This window comes from Acinonyx jubatus, chromosome B1 (genome assembly GCF_027475565.1).
Source record: "Acinonyx jubatus isolate Ajub_Pintada_27869175 chromosome B1, VMU_Ajub_asm_v1.0, whole genome shotgun sequence".
NCBI lineage: Eukaryota > Metazoa > Chordata > Mammalia > Carnivora > Felidae > Acinonyx > Acinonyx jubatus.
In genome coordinates this window covers 168,309,973-168,335,692 of record NC_069382.1, presented here as the reverse complement: position 1 = coordinate 168,335,692, position 25,720 = coordinate 168,309,973, and the positions used below count along the sequence as shown (strand labels likewise).

Genomic DNA, 25,720 nt, shown 5'->3' with positions numbered 1-25,720 from the left:
ATAAGAAATCAGTGTGTTTTCTGAAAGTCCCTGCTGCTAGAAACAGATTTAGGATCGTGCCTTTTGGTTTCAAAGACGTCGATGATAGATGTGTACAGACACGAGAGTTGTCACAAAGGGTGAACATCGAACTCCAGGTAGGAACCATGGATGATCTAGAAAGAGCTGCAAGTCCCTTTCCAAGAGCAGATGATTTTCCAACATCTCTGTCCCTGCTAGGACTTGTACTAGTTGCTCCTCCATGGACATCTGGTCCTCAGTGTTTGATTGTTTTAAGGTTCTAGGGAATGCTTTTATAAGGCTTGAGAATTTTTGTCCTTGGTATGGACATTTGGGAGGGACATTTTGTTTTTGTTTTGTTCAGGAAAGCCCTGAGGATAACTTAGAGAACTGAGGGAGTTTTGGGGACTCAAATGACCCTCACCTTTGGGCCTTTGGCCACCCTGGACACCTAGTTGTTCTGCTGCTGAGGTCTGTAAATGGTCTGGGTGCTCTCTCCAGTCTCTGAAAACTCTCTAAGGCACTCAGTGTTTGCAAGTTCTCTCTGTCACAAACTAGGCCAGTGAACTCTAAATTTTCCTGAGACATATTTCCAGGAAAAGAGGTTCAAATTCTGTTTGTATTTTGTGTAAATCCAAGATAGTTGCTGCTGAACACGGTCCTGAAATCAGATAATTGGGGCCCTTTGTGCTTAGCTTGGCCAATGTGCCCATGCTGAGAGGCCTTATGAGCATGCATGCCTCTGGGTCAAGGTTGGAGGGTAGAGGAGGAAGGACGAGCAAAGCAACATAAAAGGAAAATCCTGGGAACAGGGAAAGATCATCATGGCAAGAACTTTGAGCTATCTACCCCTTTGTCTTCTTCTCTGGTAACATCTGCTCTCCAAGCACCATATGTTATCAGTGCTTTCATAGAAACGTGAAATATGAGTACTGGTGAGGTCCATTTTAAGTCCAATGCCTAATTTTACAGATGAAAGAAGCTGAAGTCTGGAGACACTAGCTGGTGTGAGCAAGGTCGCATAGTTAGTGGTACAGCCAGGATTTGAGCCTGACTCATAGTCCAGGGCTCTGTCTGCTGCAAGCAGCCTCTACATACAACACAGTGAGAAAAAGTCTAAATCCCCACACTGATTCTCCATTTATATTTAGTATACACTTGTGTCTTCAGATTGATCCATAGCTGAGGAAGAACTGCTTAGTCCTCTACTAAAGGTATTTAGAATCAGGCAACTCAAAACCTGCTGATAAGGACAAAGTTTCATGATATATTATTGGGTGAGAAGAGCAGCAGGGAGTATAGTATAGTAGACTGTAGTTTGCATATTAAAAAAAGAATGTGTCTATAGAATAATTACACATATGCATTCATGCATGTGTGCAGGTGAATACCTGTCGTAATTTAATAGTTTTGGAAAAATGCATGAGAAACGTAATACACTGGTTGCCTCTGGGAAAATGGCCCAGGGCCATGGAGGGCAGGCATAGGAGGGAGACATATTTTTCACTTTTGTACTTTTTGAATTTTACTACAGGCATGTATTAACTGTTCAAAAAAGTACAATGTAAACACATTTAAAGATGATATGTGAGCTCAAATAAGGGAAAAGCTAATGCTTAGTGGGAGTTTCTGGAAGCCTTTATGGAGAGGTGGCATTTGAGCTGGGCTCTGGGTCAGGTAGAACTTGACCAGGAAAAGTCAGAACAGGAGAGATCATATTTTAGGAGATGAGAACAAGATGCTTAAGGTTATTGAGGCAGGCAAGGCAGGAAGAGTTTGGGGGATGCTACATAGTCTGGAGAGATTACAGAAATGGCTAGGGGACATGGTGATAGTGACAAGGAAAAAGGTAATGAGAGAGAGACGGCTGGATGGAGGTTATTTTATACTTAAATGTGGAGTAAATTGGCCCCAGGGTCCCTCCTCACCTCACCTCCCACCTGTGTTTCAGCCACAAAAGTCAACTGTCTACACTCCAAACACACAGACCTTTCCCCCATGCATAACTGGGCACCAGCTACTTCCTCTGTGTGGTTCAGGTCTTCCCATCCTATTTTCTTTGCCTCCTCCAAGACCATTTCAAATGTCACTCCTTTCCATTCCCTCCATCCCCACCACCCTCGAGGATGTAAGTGCTCTGTCCTCAGTCTCTCCTGGCATTTTGAATTTACCTTTATTATAGCACTTGTCCACTTAAGTTTTAATTTTTCTGTGGGATGAAGCTGAGCATGAGGTCGTTTGTATGCAGGATGTTGCTTCTTTTCTCTCTAATGTAGGATTTTATTCTCTAAGGTCTCAGTTTTATGGGACCTTATTATGATGAAGCACAGCCATAGCATTCTGCCTTTGCATGGCTAACACATTACCTTTTTCCATGAAGTCATTTCTTCTATAGGGAAAAAAAAGGGAGGGTCAGAGACGTTATTAACTAAGTAAGAAAAAAGTTTTTTTAAAAAACCTCTAGGCCTAAACGATATTAACATTTTCTTTATTATCTTTGGCCCCAGTAGGCTCTTTAAAAGTAGCCAGTTTAAAGGCAATTAAAGGCAGATATCCTGTCATTTTTTTCAGACTTCTGTGAATTTGGAACTTAATGTTAATAGAACATTATATATGCATAAGTGATGAATTGAACAGGTGAAAAAGAATTTTGCTCTGGAGTATCCTGACAGTTTCAGGGTCATTATAAGCTTGTTTCTCCCATTGTCTGTAAGTCCTTGATCAGAACTTGAACATCTAGGGAGATATTTAATCCTGCTATTATATATTATGTCTGCAATATAATTCATATAAAAGTGCATGCATCTGTATTACAAAGGGGGATTTAAAACACTTTGGAAAAGCTATACAAACTTGTGTTCTTAGGTTATTCCTCTTTGTTCCTTTTCTCCCTTAGATAATTAAGGAATAGCTGCTCTTTGTCTATAGAGGGTCATGTATAACAGGAGCTGAGAATTCATGGCGAGCCGGGGTTTGCTCCTTGTTGCACAGATACCTTGTCGCTGCCTGGATCAATGCCCTCTGAGCATTCTGGGAATTTAGGGGCACCAGAACAAGCTTGTACATTTACTTTTCTGCATAAATGGGACCCTTTACCAAATTTTTCAACAGTTTGCTTTTCTCAGTTACGAACGTATCATAGGCCTCCTTCTCAATACATACAGGATGACCTAATTCTTTTTAATGCTGTATTGGATTGTGCTGCATGGATATGGCAGAATTAACTTAACCACTGCCTTTTGATTGACTGTTCAGTTATTCCCAGTTCTTTTCTTGCTGTTATGAATAATGCATCAATGCAAGTTCTTGCACATACGTCTTGACTACTTGTATAGGTACAACAGGATAATGTATTTAAAGAATTGGAATTGCCAGGTTCAAAGGTATATGTGTTTAAAATTTTGGTAGCTAGTGGCAGGGCATACCAAAGGCAGGGTGGTGGAAGGGCTCTACCCCAGGGGCAGGTAATAAGGGAGATCATCACCTGTAGAGAATTTAAAAACAGCAATAAAACCAGTGTAGGTCTGAACTTAATTATCATGATGCGCTGGCAGTGATAGAGTCAGAGTAAGTCCTTAGGGGTGTGTATGGAGTCCATTAGGCAGATTGCGATTCTCACTTTTATGGCACTATGTAATCCTGAGTTTACATAGTAGATGAGGAATAAAGAATGATTGCACAATGATTACAGAGACTCTGAAATAGTACTCGGCTTACTTCAATTGTGTCATTCTATGTGACCTCTTGGAGTTTTGTGTTTAAATTTAAAGCAGTGAGGCAGAGCACAAACTGCAAAGTATAATATTTTTGATCAAGAAGTGCAAGTTTTAGGGGCACCTGGGTGGCTCAGTAAGTTGAACGTCCAACTCTTGATTTCGGCTCCGGTCCTGATCTCATGGTTTGTAGGACTGAGCCCTGCACCAGGCTCTGTGCTGACAGCATGGAGCCTGCTTGGGAGTCTCTCTCTCTCTCTCTCTCTCTCTCTCTCTGCCCCTCTCCTGCTCACTCTCTCTCTCTCTCAAAAGTAAATAAACATTAAAAAAATAAATGCAAGTTTTACTTCCTACATGAAACACTTCACTGCATTTGAATAATTTAAAAATTGAAATAGGTTTTTCTTTGAATTGTTACTTGTGTTAAAGCTGAAGAATGGATCAAGAAAATAATGATTGTTCCTAACTCTTACACATTATTACTGACACCAATTTTGTCATATAGACTAGAGAGGTTAAAAAGGGATCAGCCTCACATGACCAATCGCTTGAGCAGGCATGGATCCTGTCAGGTCTTCCTCCACAAAGGTTTCGCTCTTTGGCACATCTCCCAATGGTGAGAATGCCCGCTTAAGGGAGAAATCTTTCAAATGTTGTTAGAAATGAGGATTGTAGTAAGAAAGAAGTCATTTACCAGCTGAAAAGTGTTTTGCCAGCTATTTCTCCTCCTCTTTTACCTTTATTTTAGGATTATGTCTTAGTCTGTTTAGGCTGCTGTGACAAAATACCGCAGTATTTTATTTCTTGCAGTTTTGGAGGCCTGGAAGTCCAAGATCCTGGGGGTAGCAGGTTTGGTGTCTGGTGAGGTCCTGCTTCCTGGCTCATAGAGAGCACCGTCTCACTGTGTCCTCACATGGTGGAAGGGGTGAGGGAACTCTCTGGGGTCTCTTTTATAAGGGCATTAATCCATTCATGAGGGCCCCAACCTCATGACCTATCACCTCCAAAGTCTCTACTTCCTAATACCATCACCTTGGGGTTTAGGTTTCAGTATATGAATTATAGGGAGGCACAAACATTCAGACCATAGAAGATTGCTTTGTTTCATCAAAATTGCAGTGGTAGGTAGGCTTACCCCAAATTAGAGGCAGTGGGAGGGGAAGTACACAGCACTATGAGTGGGCTCAGAGGCCAGACCACCAGGTTCCAGTGCCTGCAGCCCTCCTTACTAGCTTGTCATCTTGGGCAAATTACTTTATTTCTCTGTGCCTTGGTTTCCCCAGCTGTAAAACGTGAGAACAAAGGTATTAACCATATAGTGTTGTTTCATGATTGATGGGCTAATTTTCATAAAGCATGTCAAATAGTGTCTGGCTGTTGTTAAGTACCACATGAGTATTTATTGGTATCCTTTTCTACAAAGAGTCAGACACCCCACTAAGCACGGGAGATAGATTCTTTTTAATCACCTTAAAAATCCTAGGAACTATGCATCAACATCCATATTTTGTTGTTCTGGTTATGCGATTTGCCTAAGGATACTGCTAATCAGCAATGGGGATGAGAATCTGAGACCCTGACTGCAATCTCACCTCTTTGCAAACAATTAAAAATCAGCAATTTCTTCTGTTGAACCTGAAACTAAATCATCTTCACTTCATTCCATGCTCTTGGCTAAATACTCAGAACAAAATACCTTGACTTCTTTTATAGTTTTAGCAATTTGTAAGTTAAGGGTTTATCCTAATTCTAGAGAATTAGAATTAGTGGTTGCCCCTAAAGAGAGATGATCTATCTCGAAGTTAATGAGAAGGGGAACATCTGTTTAAAAAGGATGTTTATATTAAAACCGGGAGCTATATGTTGAGTAAAAAGCCACTGATTCGGAATATCTATCTATAAGCCATCTATATGCACTTTGCATTTAAAATACTGGGGTGCATGAGTGTCTCTGTCCGTTAAGCGTCCGACTTCCGCGCAGGTCATGATTTCACAGTTCCTGGGTTCAAGTCCCACATTGGGCTCTGTGCTAACAGCTCAGAGCCTGGAGCCTGTTTCAGATTCTGTGTGTGTGTCTCTCTCTCTGCCCCTTGTGCTCTGTGTCTCTGTCTCTCAAAAATAATATTAAGGAAATTAAGTATGGGCTGTAAAATGCAGACATCATATATATGTGTGAACTGAAACAGTGCTGAGTCAGCTGATCCAAGTTTCCGGGCCTCGAGTCAGCCACCAGGGGCTAAACCACTGTTCTCGGCCTTGGCTTCCTCATGGGGGAAATGAGTGGGTTGAACTAGATGACCTTTTGAGCATCTAATCATGCTAAGTTTCTTTATCCATCAGGGGATATGTTACTTTACATTTTGTTTAGTGGTTGCCCAATGATGGGCGAGTGCCAGGAATTTAGGGGAATTCCCAGAATACATGGGCACAAAATATATTTTAAAAAGTTTGCAAGCTTACTTAATCAAAAGGATTAATATCTAAAGAGATTTTAAGACATTGTTAAGAAATAATGGCTACCTTGCTAGAGAAGTTGGTAAAACAGACGACTTCTAGAAGAAAAAGTAGAAGTGGTCGACAAACACATGAGCGAATTTTTATTTTCACTGGTCATATATGAAATGCAAATGAGAACAAATCAAATCGGCCAATGCTATGCCCAGTGGCAGTTGGTAGTGTGATGAAATGAATACTCTCATACACTGCTTATGGAGTTTCATTGGCTGATTTTTTCTCTTTCGTTTCAGTAGTTGCACTCATATCTATTTATACTAAAGAAATAATTGTGTATTTATACAAATTTATTTTTAGAATGTTCACCCAGTGTTATTACAGTAAAAATCAGAAGCAGTTTAAACGTCTAACAACAGGCAATTAATTAAATAAGCAATGCTACATTCATATAATGAAACATTATGTAGTCATTAAAATATGTTTGGAGAATCTTAATGATACAGGAAATATTTATGATGTAGATATTAAATTTAAAAAGCAAGATACTAAGCTCCATATAAAGTATGGCATTAGTTTCAGAAGAAAAAAAAAGATGCACTGAAAAAAAGAAACAGGAAAAGGTACGCTAATATCGTGTAGCTTTTGGTTCTAGTTGGCAGTTGGTTTTTTTCCTTTTCTCCTTTGGGTCTTTTAGGTTATTCAGTATTTTGAAATGTTCTAGAACGTGTATGTACTACTCAGAAAACAAAACAAAACAAAAAAACGGCCTACAGAAACGATCCAGAGAAAATGAGGAGAGAAGTTAGAGTGAGGCCATCTCCAGTCTGATTGGATCAGCAAAGAGAAAGACAGCTGCTGGTCACCACCCATGGCGTGGCTGTGTGTTCAGTTACAGTAGTGGAGGTGCCGGCACTGGGGTGCTGGGGAAACCCTGGGGTGTGATGGTTTTCTTCATCATAGATGCTGCTTTAGAGCTGGGAGGTCTTGGGCTTGGTGGAGGTCTATCCAGATGTCATGCAGAATTCATATTTTCACAGTAAGTAAACATCCGAATGAGAGCTACTTTAGGTCCAAGGGGAGAACATAACATCTTAAAGCATAAACTTCCCATTGCCTGCCCCCTCACCTTTGCAGACAAAAAAGACTCCCAGGGCAGACGGTCTCCCTGACTCTCAGAGTCACTTTGGTTTGGGATCTGGTTTTGTGTGGGTAATACATTTACACTCTTGAGTTTCTTTCAAATTTTCATTATGACAGTTTTGCTTTTTTGCAAAGAGCTAATTCTGCAGAATTGGGGTAAGGAAGACCAAAGCAAGTCAGAGACTGTAATTAAGCTGTTTAGAAAGTTAAGACTTCAGGTAATCTCAAAGTAACTTCAAGAGTATCCTTTGGGTAGAGTATTTTCCAGAAGTTGCCCTTACTTCTCAGGGACAGAGATGATATATTGAGATGCAGGTAGAGCTTGTACTTGAAGCTAACATTTTTCTTTTAAAGACTTGCCTGGGAATCCTAATCCAGGACCATGGATTTTCCTCCTCTAGATCCATCCCAAAGGGAGGTGGGCTCCAAGACTTTGCTCTGTCTACCTTTAGGTCACTTGTTATTCGATGCACCAACATTCTTTAAAATACTTGAAAAAGCCATTGTAGCATAAACTGTACTTTTTAATTTTGGGTGATACTTTTTTTGCATTTTCTCTGTAACTAAAGATGAGAATAAAACTACAGCTTGGACAAAATGCTATAGAAAATAAAAGATCCCACCGTTTAAAACTTTCATCATAAAATTTTTGAAAATACATTAACGTAGAGAAAATAGACTAACACACCTGCCATGTAACCATCATTCAACAGCTGTCAACATTTTCCCACTCTTATTTCATCCATCATCCTTACTTCTTGTTGTTGTTGTCTTTTATGGAATAGTCTAAAATCCCAGACAACATATTCAATTCACCTGTCAGATAAGGACTTTAAAAATATGTATGACCACAATATGATTATCGCCTAACAAAATTAGCAGTAGTTCCTTAATGTCCTCTAATACCCAGGCCATGTTCAAACTTCTTTGAACATATAAAAAACAGAAAAAAGGACTTAAAAACTCTCGTGAGCAAGAAGAGAGATAGGCTTGAGACAGTGAGAGAAGGTTGAATTACTCAGTTTTGCTTGTCTTCTCTCCAAGATAGACCTTTAAAAAGGAACCAGAAGCCATTCCTAGAAGTAATGTTAAACAATTTAAACTGTCTAGATAGAGAAAAGTTTTGTCTTTGGACACTGATGGGGACTCAGAGAAATTCTCTATAGCCTCAAGGGAACTCAGATCAGCCTTTTCTTTCCCTTCCAAGCCAAATGTAAAAATCAAAACCATATAGGGGCGCCTAGGTGGCTCAGTCAGTTAAGCACCTGACTCTTGATTTAGGTTTAGGTCATGATCTCACAGTCTGTGAGATAGAGCCCTGCGTCAGGTTCTGTGCTTATAGTGTGGAGCCTGTTTGAGATTAATTTTCTCCCTCTCTCTCTCTCTCTACCTCTATCTCAGAATAAATAAATAAACTTAACAAACAAACAAACAAACACCAAAGTCATACATACAAAACACTTCAAAATTGCTCAAGTAACACCAGCATATTGTGAAAATGTTTTACGGTGCACATAAACAAGGACCAGAAAATGAGAGTCCTACAATCCTAGGACTGCAGACAGTCCACCTTACCATGTTGTTATATAGTGTTCTGGAATTTTCATACCTGTGGAATCATGCTGTATATACCGTTTTTAAATCTGCTTCCCCCCCGCCCCCCGCCCCATTCAACTTAGGAAGACTTTTCCTTGGCCAGTCAACATACTTGCGCACTGCTATTTTAAAGGATATTGATGAATTAGCTTATTCATCCAAGAACCGCCTGTTCCTACGTAATTCTCCTCCATTATAAACTACGTAGACAAGAACATGTGTGTAACTGAATATTTCACCCCAAAGTTCATGGAAGTGTAAGAACTATTCTTCTGCCATCACTTGTTCCCTTCCCAGTCGTTCTCATCCCTTGTCATGTGGCCACACAGCCCCCTGGGCTCTCTGGAAATCTCTCTGGCTTATCAGCAGGCACCATCATCTGAAATACCGAACTCTTCCTGGTCTCAGAGACCTGTTTGCCAATGGCTTCCTCCCAGGCCCCCAGGCCTGGGGCTTCAGAGTCTTCTCACTGTGGGCCTGGGTGTGTCAGTTCTGCCTCAGGGATGTGCTGGGGTGTCTCTCCTCCTTTCTGGCCTCCTAGCTCTACATGCCGGAAGTTTCTTTCTTTCACTGGTCATGTTTCTCTTTCTCTTTCATCTTTGTGCATCTCAACTCAATTGTTTTAAGGGTCATGTTCTAATATCCTGGCCTCTACAAAGCCTTTCTGGATTCCTGCCCATTGTAAGCAGCACTTTTTCCTTTGTTGGCATCTGGCCCTTCTTTAGGCACTGTTGAGGTTTATGGCTTGTACTGCCTTTAGATTCCAAGTTTTGTGAGGGCAAGGAATGTGTGTTATTCAATTTAGAATCTGCCTCATTGTATGGCACAATGCCCGACACATAATGGGTACTCGAAGTCTAGTGAATAGGTACTATTTAAAATCAAAAGAGAATGGATTAGTAAGAGTATATGTGCAAAAAGCCCCAGGGATTTTAGTTGGCTATAGAGCTCATAGTACATGCTGTTGGTGCTGACAGGCCTGAAACAATTTTGGATTATATGAAAACAAATACAGGAGCATTTCCCATAATTCCCTCTGCTGTCCTCTCCTCTCTCCCCACCTAGCAACCCACAGGGCAGCCTCCTGGAACTACTTGCCACTTCCCCAAACCAGACATGTACTTTCATGCTTCTGGGCCTTTGTACGTGCTTCCCTCCCTCCTTCCCATGCCCTTTCTTCTTCTTTGTCAAAATCTTATTCATCCTACACATCAGACGTCACCTTTGAAACATTCTCACCACTCTTTTCTCCCACCTCCAGAGAATTAATTGCTCCTTCTTCTGGGTTTTATTGAACTGGTTCATATCAACATCATCACAGCAGTTACTATTTGTGAGTGCTTATTTTGTTCCAGGCACTGTTTTAGGCTCATGATGTATACTAGTTATAATAATCTTACAACAACCCTCCTAGGTCAATAACTATAACAGTAGATACTTCTATAATACTCACTCTGTGCCAGGTACCATGTTGTGTGCTTTGCCTTCACTAACCCATTTAATCCCATACAACAACCTTCGTTAGGTAGATACTCTCATTGTTGCCTATTTACAATTGAAGAAACTAAGGCTTAGAGGGATTAAGTAACTTTCATGAGATCACACAGCCAGAAGATAGTGGAGCCCGGAGGCAATATGTTTCCCAAATCCATACTCTTAGTCATTATGCTATACTGCCTCTATTGAGAAAGGAACTAAAGCTCAGAGATGTTAAGTAATTTCCCCTAAGCCACGCAGTAAGTGTCAGATGTTGGAGCCAAACTCAAGCTTGCCTGACCCCAGAGTCTTCTTCTTCTTCTTACTTGTCTTGCTCTCTTCTTACTCTGAACTGTCTCTCTTTATAGCAAAGGTTGTCAAACTTTTTCTGTAAAGGACCGAATAGTAAATAATTTAGGCCTTGTGAGCCAAAAGGTCTCTGTTGCAACTTTATGTTGTAGCAAGAGAGCAGTCATAGACCATGCATAAATGAAAGAGCATGACTGTGTTCCAATAAAATGTTATTTATGGACACTTAAGTTTGATTTTCATATAATTTTCACATGTCATGAAATAATCTTTTGATTTTTTTTAATCATTAAAAAATGTAAAAACCATTCTTAATTCATGGGTCATACAAAAACAGATGGTGGGTTTGACCTGTAGGGGAGCCATAGTTTGACAGTCTTGTTTGAAGGCAACATTACATCATAGGGTGGTTACATATGCGTGTATCTGCCTCTTTGCTCACTCTTTCCTCAAACAATTCAAACTGGGCCCCAAACATGCATGCCCAATTGAGAAAATATGAGTCCTTTGGTAAACGAAATTCACGTTCCTTAGACATTAGGAGAGCATGTGACCTTCTTTGAGTGTGCCCCATGTGGATTGCACACTGAGTTCCAAGCAGTTTTTCAGAATATGCCTTCTATTACTTTGAGAAAAGCCATTAACTACATTTTCCCACCACTGTAGTTTTGAGATGAGGTTCTGGTGTTCCCTAATGGTGCTCCGGGCAGCTGGCTGGCTGGCTGGCCTTGTGCTTTACTTGGATCAAGCTGAGAACTCTAGACCAGTGGTGGCAATCTGATTATTGTGCTCCTGGGGATGGAAGAGACCAGTCTGGGCAGGGTGGCTGGAACAGAGGAGAGGAAGGGTGCCATGCTCCCTGCTTGGCCTGAGGGTCAGAGGAGCAGGGCTCTTGGCTCAGAGGCTTTGAGGCTCAGGGCACTGAGATAATGGGAAGTCTCAGTGCTTGGTGGTGCTCCGTTTTAACTCAGTTATGGTGAGATGGAATAGGGTTTAGGCTTAGACACGTAAATACTGCTTAGAAACTTGACTTCGGAGAACAAGTGTTAAAAGTTGCAAACCAGGTGCCTGGGTGGCGGCTCAGTCAGTTAAGCGTCTGACCCCTGATTTTGGCTCAGGTTATGATCTCGTGGTTCATGGGATAGAGCCCCACATTGGGCTCCATGTTGACAGTGCAGAGTCTGCTTGAGATTCTCTCTCTCCTTCTCTCTGCCCCTCCCTTGCTTTCTCTTTCTTTCTCTCAAAATAAATAAATAAGCTTTAAAAAAAAAACCTTGCAAACCAGCATCTTGCAAGCAAAGTTTCAGAAAAAAATCCATTTGAGACAGATAGTTTTTGTATCAAAATAAACCGAGGGGTGCCTGGCTGGCTCAGTCGGTAGAGCATGCAATTCTTGATCTCGAGGTTGTAAGTTTGAGCCTACATTGGGCGTAGAGATTACTTAAAAATAAAATCTTAAAAAAAAAAAAAACTGATTTTCTTCTGTGATTTTTAAGGGGAATTTAATCATTATTTGTAGCAATTAGAAACATGCCAAGGGGAATTACTAATGCAGGGCTGAGAATGAGTGAAACGAACTCTCGCAAGATAAGACTTAAGATAAAATACTACTTGAAAAGATGTTCATTGCAAAGGCAGTAACCTTATTTTAAAATATACTTTTTCTTGAAGTTTAATCTACATACAGAGAAATGAACACATTGTAGATCTACAGCTTGATGAATTTTCACAAAGTGAACACACTTGGGCAACTAGCTTCCAAATCAAAACACAGCACACTTGTAAAATACCAAACTGGTTCATTTGTAGGATAAGAATAGGGATCTGATTGGAAGAGGTGGCTAAAGAAAAGTGTCTTGAAACTGGGTTTTGTAGAAAGCATAGTTTTATCTGAGATCCTTTGGCTCAGGCTGGTCGGAATTATGGGTGAAGGGTGACACGTGGAGCTGCTGTGGCTTGGAGTCAGACTCTAGCTAGGGCTCACTTTGCCTCTGCCATGTGCTTGCTGTGTGGCTGTGAGCAAGTCTCTACGGTTGTGAAACATGAATCTCTGTGCAGACAGCAACCATCTTGTTTACCGGGGTGCTCTTGGGACGTACTATGGTGTCTGCCACACAGGAAACCCCAAACAAAAATTTTTTTAAATGAATAAAACAACTAATCAATAATACAAATTGCTTGGTACGGTCCCTGAAAGATGTTCAATAATGTAAATAAAAGCCACGAAATGACCCAATGACCCAGTAATACCATGTTTGTGAATATATCTCCTAAGAAATCATCCCATGTAAAAGTAACTTATATATATGTATATGTGCATATATACTTTTTCTATGTAAAATAGGACAGATGTGGGGCACCTGGGTGGCTCAGTAGGTTAAATGTCCGACTTCGGCTCGGGTCATGACCCACAGCTAGTGGGTTCGAGCCCCACATGGGGCTCTGTACTGCCAGCTCGGAGCCTGGAGCCTGTTTCAGATTCTGTGTCTCCCTCTCTCTCTGCCCCTGCCCTGCTTGCACTCTGTCTCTCTCTCTCTCTCAAATAAATAAACATTAAAAAAAAAAAAAAGCACAGATGTGAGTTATAGTGAAATACTGGGGAACTAACTCAAAGGCTCTGCTAACAACAGAGAAATGGCAGTGCAATTATGAATTGTTGAAACAATGGGAAGTAATTTAGCTAAAACCTGGCAAGTGTGGAGACTATATTGAAAATCAGCATTTTAAAAAAATCTGAGAAAATGTTTAGAAGACATAGATACGAGTGTATATTTATTAGACAATGAGTAAGAATTTGGAGTGATAAAACTTAGAGATAATTACACTTTTTTTTCTATTAAGTTGCTTAAGATTTTTTGAATTGAGCCCCCCATCCCCCACCCCTGCCAAGGAAAAGAAAGGAAGCACGCAGCCCCGTTGCCAGATGAGGAGCTCTCCGTGGGTTCACCCATACAGGGCAAGGCCTGTTCTTGCTGTGGTGTCCCTGCTAGGCAGGGATGGGCCGCTGATGGAAGGCCCTGGCAGGAGATGTGTTGCTGAAGAACACGATGCTTTCTTAATCACCTAAGTGTGTTAGATTCGTGGTAGAATCAATTTCCTTAATGAATGAATTGGCTGCCGCTAGAGCAGGTCCTTTGCCCAAAGCTCTTTTGAGGAGAATGACAGACGTATTCTCTGTAATCGACAGGCCATTCTTGGCTGATGGCAGCGCTGGTTCACATTTGGCAAAAAAGATAGTTGATGATTCCATCAGCATTTTGAAGTAAGCTGCCTCAATCCAAGCCCAGATAACCTAGAAGTTGGCATTAGTTAATAATGGTCCTGATTTCACCTTAGTTTTATCTAGTGCTCTGTTGTTCTAAGGGGCTGTCTCACAGAATAAAGGAGAGAAGACTTTTAAATGCACAGTTGTGTAGAAGTAAAAACACGAATTGTTGCTGTGTTGTTATAATTTCCACCTGATGCATATCAGCTTCCTGCAGGGAAGGTCAGGCAGATCTTATTCTGGTTTTATAGAGGAGGGATAAGCGTAAGAGGACCAACTTCTTTATCGGGGTGTGACGAAGGTTACGTGAGAGGTTCATGGGGACAGATTATGAGAAGACAGAGGGGAACGCCTGATCCAGCAGTAGGTCAGATCATCAGAAACCGTTTTCAAGAAGAGGTGGGAGCTGGGGGGTGAGTGAGGGGCAGGTCTTCGCAGGCAAATAGAGACGCACTGAGTTTGTCTGAAGAAACATCAGTACGGAAGAGCAGGCACCCGTCAGTTGGGATGGGAATTGAGGCCCAAGTGAAACCAGGATTTCCTACTGGATGTCCCTCAGCTTTCCAGGAGATGAGGCGAATTAGGACACCTCGTCCCTATGCCCTCCTTTTTGTCTGCTTTTGTTCTTTTGCTGCAGTAGACAGAAGATCCTTCCACTTGCCCTTGCGAGGGGAAGCCTCACTCCCCTCTTTCCTCTGTATGTGTGAACATCCAGGCCTGTGGAAGGTGTACTTTCTGTGAAAATGGTGAAAAAAAAGAGAAAGGGGGCAAAAATCAAGTTACTGAGAACTGAGAGCTTCTGAGATTAAAAGGTTGTGGATTCCAGTGTGACTTAAGTCCTCAAAGGGTCACTTGGTGGTGTTACTCAGGATGCCATCTGAATTCGCTCTCAGTTACTCTTCTGTGTGGAGGGACACATAAGTGGGTCATCCCTGCCGGTTGGCCACTTGTGCAGTACCACTGAAACCCACATCTATTTTTCACCTACAGGTCCATTAGTTTCTCCTAAAGGGAGAAATTCCACTGAAATCAAGCCCATCAGCCTTCCACACTGACTATGGGACCCACAACGGCTCTTTTGTGGGTACATGTGACACGCTGACTGGAGATGATCTCTCATGTCTATATAGGGTATTGCTCTAACATGGACTGGAGCCCCTCCCCTCCCCTCTCCCAGCTCCATATTTAGCCATCTGCTGAAGGCTACGTGTGTCATCAAAGTTTATCATCTGCCTTTACTGCTATGGAGTAATACAGAGGTTTACGTTCTTGTTTTCACCGAGGCAGGTAATAACATTTTCCCTTGTGGCCTCCGTTCTAATAGAACCACAGAGAAAACTAATTTTGTCAAATGACTTTATAATTTGGGAAACTGAGGCCCTGAGAACTGATTTGATGTGCCTCGGGGTGTTAGAACTGGCTAAGAATGAAGGTCACTGACTCTTGCTAGGTGGAACAGCTCAGACAGGAATTTCTTTGTTCACATGATATTTTTGTTTTCATGCTACAAGAAGAAATCCCCCTCTTTTTGGTCACGATGGCTTGGTATAAGATACACAGGGCACTCTTTGGCAGAGAAAACTCTATAGTGCCACTTCAAATTCCTCACTTATAATTAATATTTGTTTAGCATTACATTTAGTAATTATTACTTAACAATGCTATTAGTAGTAAGGACTACTTATTGTATGTTTGCTATGTGTTGACTATGTACATATAATATGTTTACATTTGCTAAGGATTCTTTCAAATGCTTATTTATTTATTTTGAGAGAGAGAGAGAGAGAAAGCTCAAGTAGGGGAGGAGCAGAGAGAGAGGGAAAGAGAGAATCCCAACAGGTTCCTTGCAATTAGCACAAAGCCCAAGGTGAGGCTCAATCTCATAAACTGTGATATCATGACCTGAGTCAAAATCCGGAGTCAGACACTCAACCTCCACCCAGGAGTCTTGCTCTGTGCTAAGGAGTGTATACATCTAAGCACATTTAATTCTTTCAGCAACCCCATGATGTAGATATTATTACAACAATTTTCAGAGGAGGAAATGGAGGCTGAGGGACATTGAGAAACGCTGCTAAGGTTGTTGCATGGGTGGTCAGTTGGGAGCTCGGATTCAACTCCAGATCCACCCAACTTTAAAGTGGTGTTCTCAACAATTTCACCTCATCTACTTCTTTTTGCAGATACTTACTTCGGAAATTTGGCTTTTACTCAATCAATCTATCAGAAAGATTTTATTTAATAACCAAAAGCCTGACACATGCACATTTTTTCCTAGCTCCAGTTCTGCTTCATTGGCATCAAAATGAAACTCAAAAATGTCTTAAAAGGTCTTGGCTCTGGACCAAGTAATGAGAGGATCACAAACGCGTATATTTAAGTCATCTATAGTTCTAAAGAGCTAAGGTCTGAGACCTGACAGAGCCCCCCAGGGGAGACTTTGCTCAAAGGTCTGGTGACAAAGAGGTCAAGGACCATAGTGCATGAGTGACCCAGTGTGAGTCTTCAGACAGAGTCCAGCTGAACATTTGACATCCCAGCCCCCATGCCACAGACATTCAATATTTGGCATTTTAAATAAATTGTAGTGGAAATACATAACATGACCGTTCCCTATAGGTCCCACATGCCAGGTTCTATGCTAAGACAGCCTCTCCACAAGCTGCATACTCACAATAATTTCATGAAGAGGTAATTTTCTTATTCTCATTTTTATGAAGAAACCAGGACTCTGAGAGTTTAAGTAATTTGGCCAAGGTCACCCAGCTCACATATCGTTAAAAAAGTGAAAATGCGAAAATCATGTGAATTATGTATTTGATTAACTTATTTGCAAATGCTGTTATGTCTAATTAAACAAACAGAAACTACGGGTTGATAAGAACAAAAATTTCCTGGAAGGGAATGTCAGGATTTAGAGGAGTGATTTTTTAAAAAATTATGTTTTGGGGTGCCTGGGTGGCTCAGTCGGTTGAGCGTCCGACTTTGGCTCAGGTCATGATCTCACACTTCGTGGGTTCGAGCCCTGCATCAGGCTCTGTGCTGACCGCTTGCTCAGAGCCTGGAGCCTGCTTCAGATTCTGTGTCTCCTTCACTCTCTGCCTCTCCCCCGCTCAAGCTTTGTCTCACTCTGTTTCTCAAAAATAAATAAATGTAAAAAAAAATTTAAGAAAAAAAGTTACGTTTTGAAGCAGACCTATGGGTCTGTTTTACATTGCTTTACATATAACAAGTCAGGAAGACAGCCTGTGGGGGAGGTTATAAGCCCATATTGCATTAATAACCTTTACTCTGAATTTTGGTCTGAAAGATTTTTCCTTCGTCTGAAAGATTTTTCCTTCGTCTGAAAGATTTTTCCTTCGTCTGAAGCTAGTCTGTCCTGTGATGATGTCCCTGAGCGGAAGGGACACCGTCTCCAAAGCTGATCTCATTGTCTGGAGCTCTTACACCTGCAGTGAATGAGAATTTATTTGACCCTTTCTCGAAATTCAGATGCTGTCATATTTGTACAGTCCTGTTTAAGAGACAGGCACTGAATATGTTTGCTTTTAAGCCAGTTATTTTATATGACTAGGGCCCAGTGGTGTTCCTGGTGCATACGTAGCTGTTTCGAAACGTTGGAAAGAAAGAACTAATTTAATCCTCACCACATCTCTGAGAAGTGGTTCCTCAGTTTATCGCATTCTTGCAGATGTGTGCACAGAGGCTTGGAGATGAAGTCACATGCTCAAAGCTATGTCATCGTATTGGTTACGGAGCTTGATTTCAGATGCCGAAAACACCAAGGACAGTGCTCTCTCTATTACATCTGTAGCCAGTTTTTGACAAAACCTGAAAAGAAAAACCACAGCAAAATTTTAGAGTTCTGGTGGATTTCTTTTCTCTGACCTCAGCATGAATTCCCACGTAAACCAAGGACTGGCTGATTAATCAATAAGTGAAGAGAAGTGCCTACATTGTCACTCATTACATTCCTCTTTCTTGCAGTTCCCGAAGTGGCTGGGGTCCGTTAGAAACTGAAGCTGCTGTCTGCTGCCTTCTCCACTTCTTGGAGCAGAAGCCAAGAGAGAGCTGTTTGAAGACGCCACATTCACACATCAGGTTGCTATTGAGGTCTTTTTCGTGTTGATATCGGAGCAGTTGCTGGTATTTTTATCATTAGCCTGATTTAGAGATAAAATCAGCTTCTGCTTCTTACTGGGTGGGGCTGTGGGTGTCTGTGCTGGGGCATGCGCCCAGCTTTTCTTGCCAAAGGGAAGAGTGAGTGGACAGTGGGTTGGACTGGCTACACGGAGGTGGGCGTGTTTAATCAGTTTGCCAATGAGGAAGTTCCCCGTCATTGAGAAGGGAAAAAGAAAGACTCAATTCCCTCCACCCCTCACCCCCACCGCCCCTTGTTTTCTCTGTTGCAGTTGAAGACTAGCCGTTGAAGGTTTTCAACGTAGATTGTGTCTCCCTCGGATGGACGAGGAGAATTGCTGTCAGGGGTCCTGAGAAACCCCATCTGGTTTTCATTCCTTGTGTTGAATGGCATTTGCTTCAGCCGCCCACTGAGGGCCCTTTTACTTGGGATTCTGAACTTGTAACCCAGAATCCAGGCTGGGAAGATGCTGAGTTCCATCAAGTGTGTGTTGGTGGGAGATTCTGCTGTGGGGAAAACTTCTCTGCTGGTGCGCTTCACTTCAGAGACCTTCCCGGAGGCCTACAAGCCCACGGTGTATGAGAACACAGGTGTGGACGTCTTCATGGATGGCATCCAGATAAGCCTGGGCCTTTGGGACACAGCGGGCAACGATGCCTTCAGAAGCATCCGTCCCCTGTCCTACCAGCAGGCAGACGTGGTGCTGATGTGCTATTCTGTAGCCAACCATACCTCTTTCCTGAACCTGAAGAACAAGTGGATTGGTGAAATCAGGAGCAACTTGCCCTGCACACCTGTGCTGGTGGTGGCTACTCAGACTGACCAGCGCGAGATGGGGCCCCACAGGGCCTCCTGCGTCAATGCCATAGAAGGAAAGAAACTGGCCCAGGAAGTGAGAGCAAAGGGCTATCTAGAGTGCTCAGCCCTTAGCAACCGAGGGGTTCAGCAGGTATTTGAGTGTGCCGTCCGAACTGCTGTCAACCAAGCCAGGAGACGCAACAGAAGGAGGTTCTTCTCCATTAATGAGTGCAAGATTTTCTAACTTCCCGGAGACTTCGCCCACACTCATTTACTCACCCCAAAGACTAAAGGGACAGGGAGAGCAGACAAGCCGGCCAGGACTGATGCTCTTTCTAGATACATACTGCACAGCACTTCCTTCCGGATACAGTTGTTGATGAGACTTGGCCACTGGCTGTTTTTATGAAATACACTCTAGAAATGGACCGCTTGCCCAGTCCAAATAGAAGGTCCTATAATGAAGACTCTATCTTCGATTAAAAAGCCAAAATAGCCTCCATAATTTTGGACAATGAAGTGAGTTTTTCAAAGAATTCCATATTTAAAGACACATTCTATTTAAATAATAGTAAAATGTATATCTCTTGTATATAATTAGTTTTTACATTTGGAAAGTCTTTCTCTACGTGCTCCCACACACAATTGTAACCCTATGGGGCTCTGCCAAAGGTCTGTAGTGTTTTCACCTGAAGTAGTAATTTTGTTAACACCACTTGCCTGCTGGATGTTACCAGGTAATCAAATTTTGAAGTGACCATAGCCTTATCCTTGCGATTAATTTTCCATCCACCTGTTACTCAGCGTTGTGTATAAAATACAGTTCAATAACAAGATTCTTCAATGCTGTCTAATTAAAAATTAACATATGAAGTAGCTGTCACTCGATTTCTCTGTAATTATATAAAAAAGCATTTCTTATTTATGATACTACTTTTCACCCAAAGAACTCCAGTTATGCACTAAGCATTCCTCCCTCATTTGCCAAAATAGGTGGGAGGAAAACCTTCCAGGTAGGGAATCAGACGGCTCACATGGAGCAGAAGTGAGGAAATCACACTTTCGTTTCAGGAACTGGTGCCTGCTTCTTCCAACACCACGGTTCCTAGCTGGCTGTAGGTCTTGGGAAGAAGAGCAGGCCCAAATTTCCGTGTGATGGTAATTTTGCAAATTTGTTATTCGAGTGCTAACCTGAGGTGGCATGGCAACATCATGTATTAATTTTAGGACCCAATCCAAGCAATTGGGAAGGTGTTGACCTATATGTGCATGTGGGTAAGGGGAAAAATGGAGGAACTTATAATTTTTACCATTTCATGAATATGAAGCACCCGTGTGAAAAAAAAAAATTTGCAGAATCCAAACATAGGGAACAGACAAACTGCACAGCAATTGTTACGATAATAAAAAGTTATCAGGGGAAGTACTGAATACAGGAGGATACTTTCCCACCCCACCCCCACTCCCCATTCTATCTAATGGCTTAAAAGCAATGATCTCATTCAGCTGTTGAAGTTGGGAATAGAGGTCTATGTAACTTGAGAACTTGTGACTGCAGACACCCAGGTATATCATTTGCTCACCTAACCACGTTTGTTAAAGTACACCATTGTTTTAGTACAACATGGCCACTGCACGCAAACGGTAAGAGAGTTGACATAAATGACTATGATTAACTTATATTGGCATACCCAACCTAACCTTCTGGTTTCCTTATGTGCTCAGTCCTCTGCGGCTATGCTCAGTACCAAAATCAGGTTTGTGCTCGTCCCCAGATTCTTTTCTCCTTCTCTTCTCTCATTCACATCCAGGAAAGGCCCAGGACCTGGAGCTTAGTCTCTGGAGACCGGAGTTCCCCGGTCTGCCTTCACCCAGACATCCCCAGTCCTCCAGTCCTGTGGCTTGTCCTCACCTCTGTGTCTCCCGTGTGCCTGGCTTGAGAGCACCTATATCCAGCTCTCTGCACTGCGTGTCCAGAGGGTTGGAGTGCTTGAAAGCTGACTAGAGCAGGGAAGACGAGCACAGCTCGCTCACCTCTGATTTCCCTGTTGATTCTGACCCTCTCCTCCAACATACAAACAGTATTTTTTATTTTTTATTTTTTTGTAGAGAGAGAGAGAAAAAGAGAGAGAGAATCCCAAGCAGGCTCCATGCTCAGTGCAGAGGCTGATGCTGGTTCGGTCTCTCAACCTGATCATGACTGAGCTGATCATGACCTAAGCTGAAATCAAGAGTCAGATACTTAACCAACTGAGCCACCCAGGCACCTCCAACATACGAACAGTTTAAAATCACTCATTCAGGTGTTTTTTCAGGGACAGACTTTAGGGTAAAGGGGTATTTAACATGTTAGCAGGAATGAATTTCTACTCCCTAAGATTGGCTGTCCCCAGGCTTTTCATTTTTTTCTTGTTGAAGGGAGGTGGGAGGGTTGTCTGCAAATGGGAGGGCCCAGGTACCTGATACTAAGTGAAGGAAGAGGAGGTGATTCCATGGTGGAAGGGGAGGAAGAAGGGAGAGTCAGAGACGGCACTCAAATGGCTTTGCCTTCACCCGGGCACATGCACACATAATAAGCCCTCTGCCTCTTGGCAGGAACCAAGCTCAAAGGCTCCCTCTGGGTATGCTCACACTTGAGAACAGGAATCCATGTATAAGCCCTCCCCAGAGACCTGGCAGAACTTGAGGCCAATTAGTGTCTGTCTTCCCTGCTAGACTGTGAGTTCTTGAAGGCAGAGGAAACTCCTCTGCATCTTAGTATCCCCAGGGCCCAGCACAGGGGAGGAACCGTCGCTAAACAAGGTTGTGTTGAGCTGACTTGGAAAGAGAGACAAGAATTGGGTTGCTATGGTAAAAGGTGGTTATGAGAAGGAAGCAGATCCTTGCTAGCCTAGGGGGTAAGAAGTGAAAATAGGTCATTTTGTTGGAGTCCATGCAGTGTATGTTCTATGTGTGTGTATATTTGTTTTGCCTGCCTAGATTCAGGCATATGTTTCTTGCATTTCAAAACTCATGGTACCATTTGGTAGACTATTGTATGTTGATCCTTAGCTACTCTAAGTAGCAACATTAAGTATGCTCTTGTTTATATTAAAGAATTGATTTGAGTGCTTGAGTAATTCATCCCATTTGGTCTTACTTAATACTGACTATCTGAATGGGGCAGTAGAATCTAGTGTGATGAACTGAGGCTGAGCAATGAGAAAGCCCAAAGCATCCTAATGGTTAAAGTTCACGGAGTGCCCTGATGTCCAGGCACTGCGCTAAGCACTTGAGTGTGCATTATCTTACCACATGGTGTGTGTAGATGTCGACACTAGTAAGCACACTAGTAAGTACATCTTGCACGAGGAACCAGGCTCAGCCTGCTGATGTGACAAATCTTAGGTCAGACCGCAGGTGAGTGCCAACACCAGGAGTCTTGAGCAGGTCTGTATGACTCCAAAGCTCTGCTCAAAACCACTGTGCTCCACTTCCTCTCAGAGCAGCCCAGTTGTATGTATGGTTTTGCCACATCCGATCTCAGGCAGCCTTGTAGACCCCACCCCCACCAGTCTAGCGGCTTATATTTTAAAAATTCTTTTTAATAAAATATTCCAATCTGATCTTACTCCTCCCTTTTTATCTTTCTTTCTGCTAATGAGAACGAGATCCCCCAAAGTCACAGAGCACCGTCATTCACAAAAAGGTCCCTGCTCCAATTCTTGGTTTTTAAGGATAATTTCATTGTTAATTTGGAAAGCCTGGTTCTTTCCTTTTAAGGATTTGGTACCAAGGAAGGGCATCTATCCAGCATGAGATCTGTAGGGTTATGATAGGACATAGGCGACAGGGTATCTGTGAGTATTCATCCTCACTGCCAAGAAGACAACCCTATTGGTTGAGTCACATCAGAACAACTCAAGGGTAGGGCCTTATTTTTGCTCAGGCTGTATCTCTCCTGCTACTACAGTAAAACATAGTCAAGATGTTGAGTAGCTTTTCACCATTAAAGATCAAATGAACGCTAGAATTTACTTGTGATATAAGTTCATTAAAAGTACTTGATTCAACCTAAAGTCCACATTAACTTTTTTGGTTGATTCTAAAATATATCCTAACGTGGAACTTAATACTTAATGGTAGATAAAGAGCCATTGGGAGGGAGTAAGAAGCCAGACTTATTTTGGAGTTAGAAAGTCTGAATCATGTGTCTTTCAGTCTCAGTTTCCTTGTCTTAAAAAAGATATTTATTCCTGGGTTACTTTAAGAACTAACACAACAGTGATTGTGGAAGTGCTTTATGTTGTAAACTATTGTTCACATGGTGGTGTCATTATGTTTTTGGTGGATTCCTATGCAGATACATAGGCTGAATATTCTAGATCAGATTAGAATATTCTAGAACTTGTCAATAGTGGGTCACATGATGGGAAAGCTATGCAGAATTAGGAGCCATTTGTAGCAATGTTAACTAGAGCAAGATGAGTAAATGACACACGATGATAAAAGCAACAAACTACATTTGAATGCCTACTAGGTTCCAGGCCCTGAGCTAGGCACTTTACATGCATCATCTCATTTAATCCTCATCCAACGCTCATATTAGGTATTATTCTCTTTCTGTTGACAAGAATCTGAGGCTCAGACAGATATATGGAGACATTTCCCTTGTACAGTTACTTTTCAAAATGTCTCAGTTTTACCATGTAATTTTGGTGTGTTAAACTCAACCAGTTATGATAAACTGTATTTAATGTCCATTACACTTGTTAATTTAGCTAAGACAGTGAGAATGATCCCTGTTACGCACTGTAGGGGCACACTGATGATTAGGACTCTGCTGCCTTTCTGTGTGAGCTTCCTTTTGTCATTTTTCCTGTGACAAAGTCTCAGGTGGTTTATATCCCACTGTCCTGGTGGTCGCTGTTGGCTGTCTTTACTCCCCCCAGTTCCATTTTCCATTCTTGTTGCCCTCCTCTGAGCCTGAAGGCTAACCCTTTGGACTGTAAAACCCAGGACCTCTTCCTGACTGGCTTCCACTTGGATGTGGCCAATGGGAGACTCTGGTTGGAACTCAAAGGATAGGAGGAAAAAGTGGTTGGATGTTTTCTTTCCCCTGCTCCTTTCCAGCTTTGGTGACGCTTATCTGTCAATAGCTGTGAGTCCTTTCATGGCTACAGCTCTGGGCAGCCTCTCCTCCACATTTCCAGCTTTCAGTGGGCTCCAAGACAACATTTCCTCACTTTGCCTCTCAGCCCTAAAGGAAGTAATGGCTTCCTGCTGGTGCTAGTTTGAGGATGCAGCAACATCGTCCGTTATGTTCTCTTAACTCAGACCTGCAAGTTATGCCTCATTCAAGTTTCTTCATCTGAATGACCTGGGATAAATTTGGTTTCCTGTGGGATTCTAATATACACTCACTAAATTTTAAGTCATCTGTATGTTCTAACATAGAGTACTGAAACCTCTACTGAAGGGTATGGATTTGGTAGCTGGCTAACTGCCCTGTTGTAAGCCTCAAAGCCCAGGAAATATCACTCTCAACATCTATTTGCTTGAAAGAGAAACAAAAAGTATGTTGACTAATCTGAATAAGCAAAAGAATAGTTTTGAGATAGCAATGTTCAAGGATTGTGTGTCTTCTAATGACATATTTACATTTAAGAAGCCCTGCTATTATCCACAATATATAAAAAACTACTACAAATCAATAAGAAAAACAGCCTAATGTAAAAATGGGCATTTCTCAGAAGAGGAAACATGCATGATATGACCAATAAACAATAGAAAAGGTGTTAAGTTTCATGAGTAGTCAGGGAAATGAAAACAAAATCCACATTGACATATCATTTTCATACCACTACATTGACAAATAACTGAAAAGTATCAGTATTAAGCCTGGCAGGGATATGAAACTATTGGAAATCTTATATGATGTTTGGGGGGGTGTCAATTGGTATAACATTTGGCAACACTCAGTAGTGATGCATAGCCTGTATCCTTGACCCAGAAATTCCATGCCCTAAAAATACACATGCTTAGATTTCCTGGGAAGCATGTATGAGAATGTTCTTAGCCTCACTGTAGGTAATAACAAAAACTAGAAATAACCCAATGTCATCAACAGAAAGTGGCTAAATAAGATTTTGGTATATCACACACAGAATACTATGCAACAATAAAAATGAATGAACTGTAGGTGTATATATCAATATTGATGAATATAGAATTTCATCAATTCATCAATATTGATGAATGTTGAAAAAAAGCAAGCAGCAAAATAATATATACAATATGATTCCATTTAGTGAAATTCAAATGCAAGCAAAACTTAACAGTATAATCTTTAAAGTGAAAAAAAATTTAAAGCGTGGGAATGATTAACACAGCATTTAAATAAGCGGTTACCTCTTCTGGGCAGGGTAGGAAATACAGTTGAGCAGCATCATCCAGGAGTGTCACAGGCGTTAGTAATGTTCCATTTCTTAAGTTTGAGAAGTTGGTACATGAGTGATCATTAAATTTTTTCTTTTATTTAATCTTCAAAAAACATTCTTATGTGTTTTACACACTGTTTTGTGTGCCTGATATTATTCATAATTTAAAAAGTTTTTTAGGGGTGCCTGGGTGGCTCAGTCAGTTGAATATCCAACTCTAGGTTTTGGCTCAGGTCATGATCTCACGGTTTGTGGGTTCGAGCCCCGTGTTGGGCTCCATGCTGACAGCGTAGAACCTGCTTACGATCTTCTCTCCCCCTCTTTTTCTGCCCCTCCCCTGCTTGTGATCTCTGTCTCTCAAAATAAATAAATAAACTTCAAAAATAATTTTTAAAAAGTTTTTTGAAAG

At 41.7% G+C, this 25,720-nt stretch overlaps 1 protein-coding gene and 1 long non-coding RNA gene across 6 annotated transcripts in view; one reads left to right on the top strand and one right to left on the bottom strand.

Annotated features, from left to right (window-relative positions):
• RHOH (ras homolog family member H) overlaps nt 1-19,768 on the top strand; it is a 44,494-nt gene extending 24,726 nt beyond the window's left edge. For 3 of the 5 annotated variants that reach the window (XM_027055690.2, XM_015083292.3, XM_053217443.1), the window contains 2 exons: nt 17,941-18,054; nt 18,366-19,768. In XM_027055690.2, coding sequence (XP_026911491.1) covers nt 18,561-19,136 — 576 coding nt within the window. In that variant the 5' untranslated portion in view covers nt 17,941-18,054; nt 18,366-18,560 and the 3' untranslated portion in view covers nt 19,137-19,768. Of the gene's footprint in view, nt 1-14,943; nt 15,241-17,940; nt 18,055-18,365 lie in introns of all 5 variants that reach the window. The other 2 variants (XM_027055711.2, XM_027055720.2) reach the window with 1 other exon arrangement.
• LOC106985082 (uncharacterized) lies at nt 14,026-18,315 on the bottom strand. The gene is made up of 3 exons (XR_003418865.2): nt 17,909-18,315; nt 17,601-17,784; nt 14,026-14,688 (listed from the first exon to the last, which is right to left on the bottom strand). It is a non-coding gene; the product is annotated as an uncharacterized LOC106985082 (long non-coding RNA).
• Nucleotides 19,769-25,720: the final 5,952 nt, after the last annotated feature.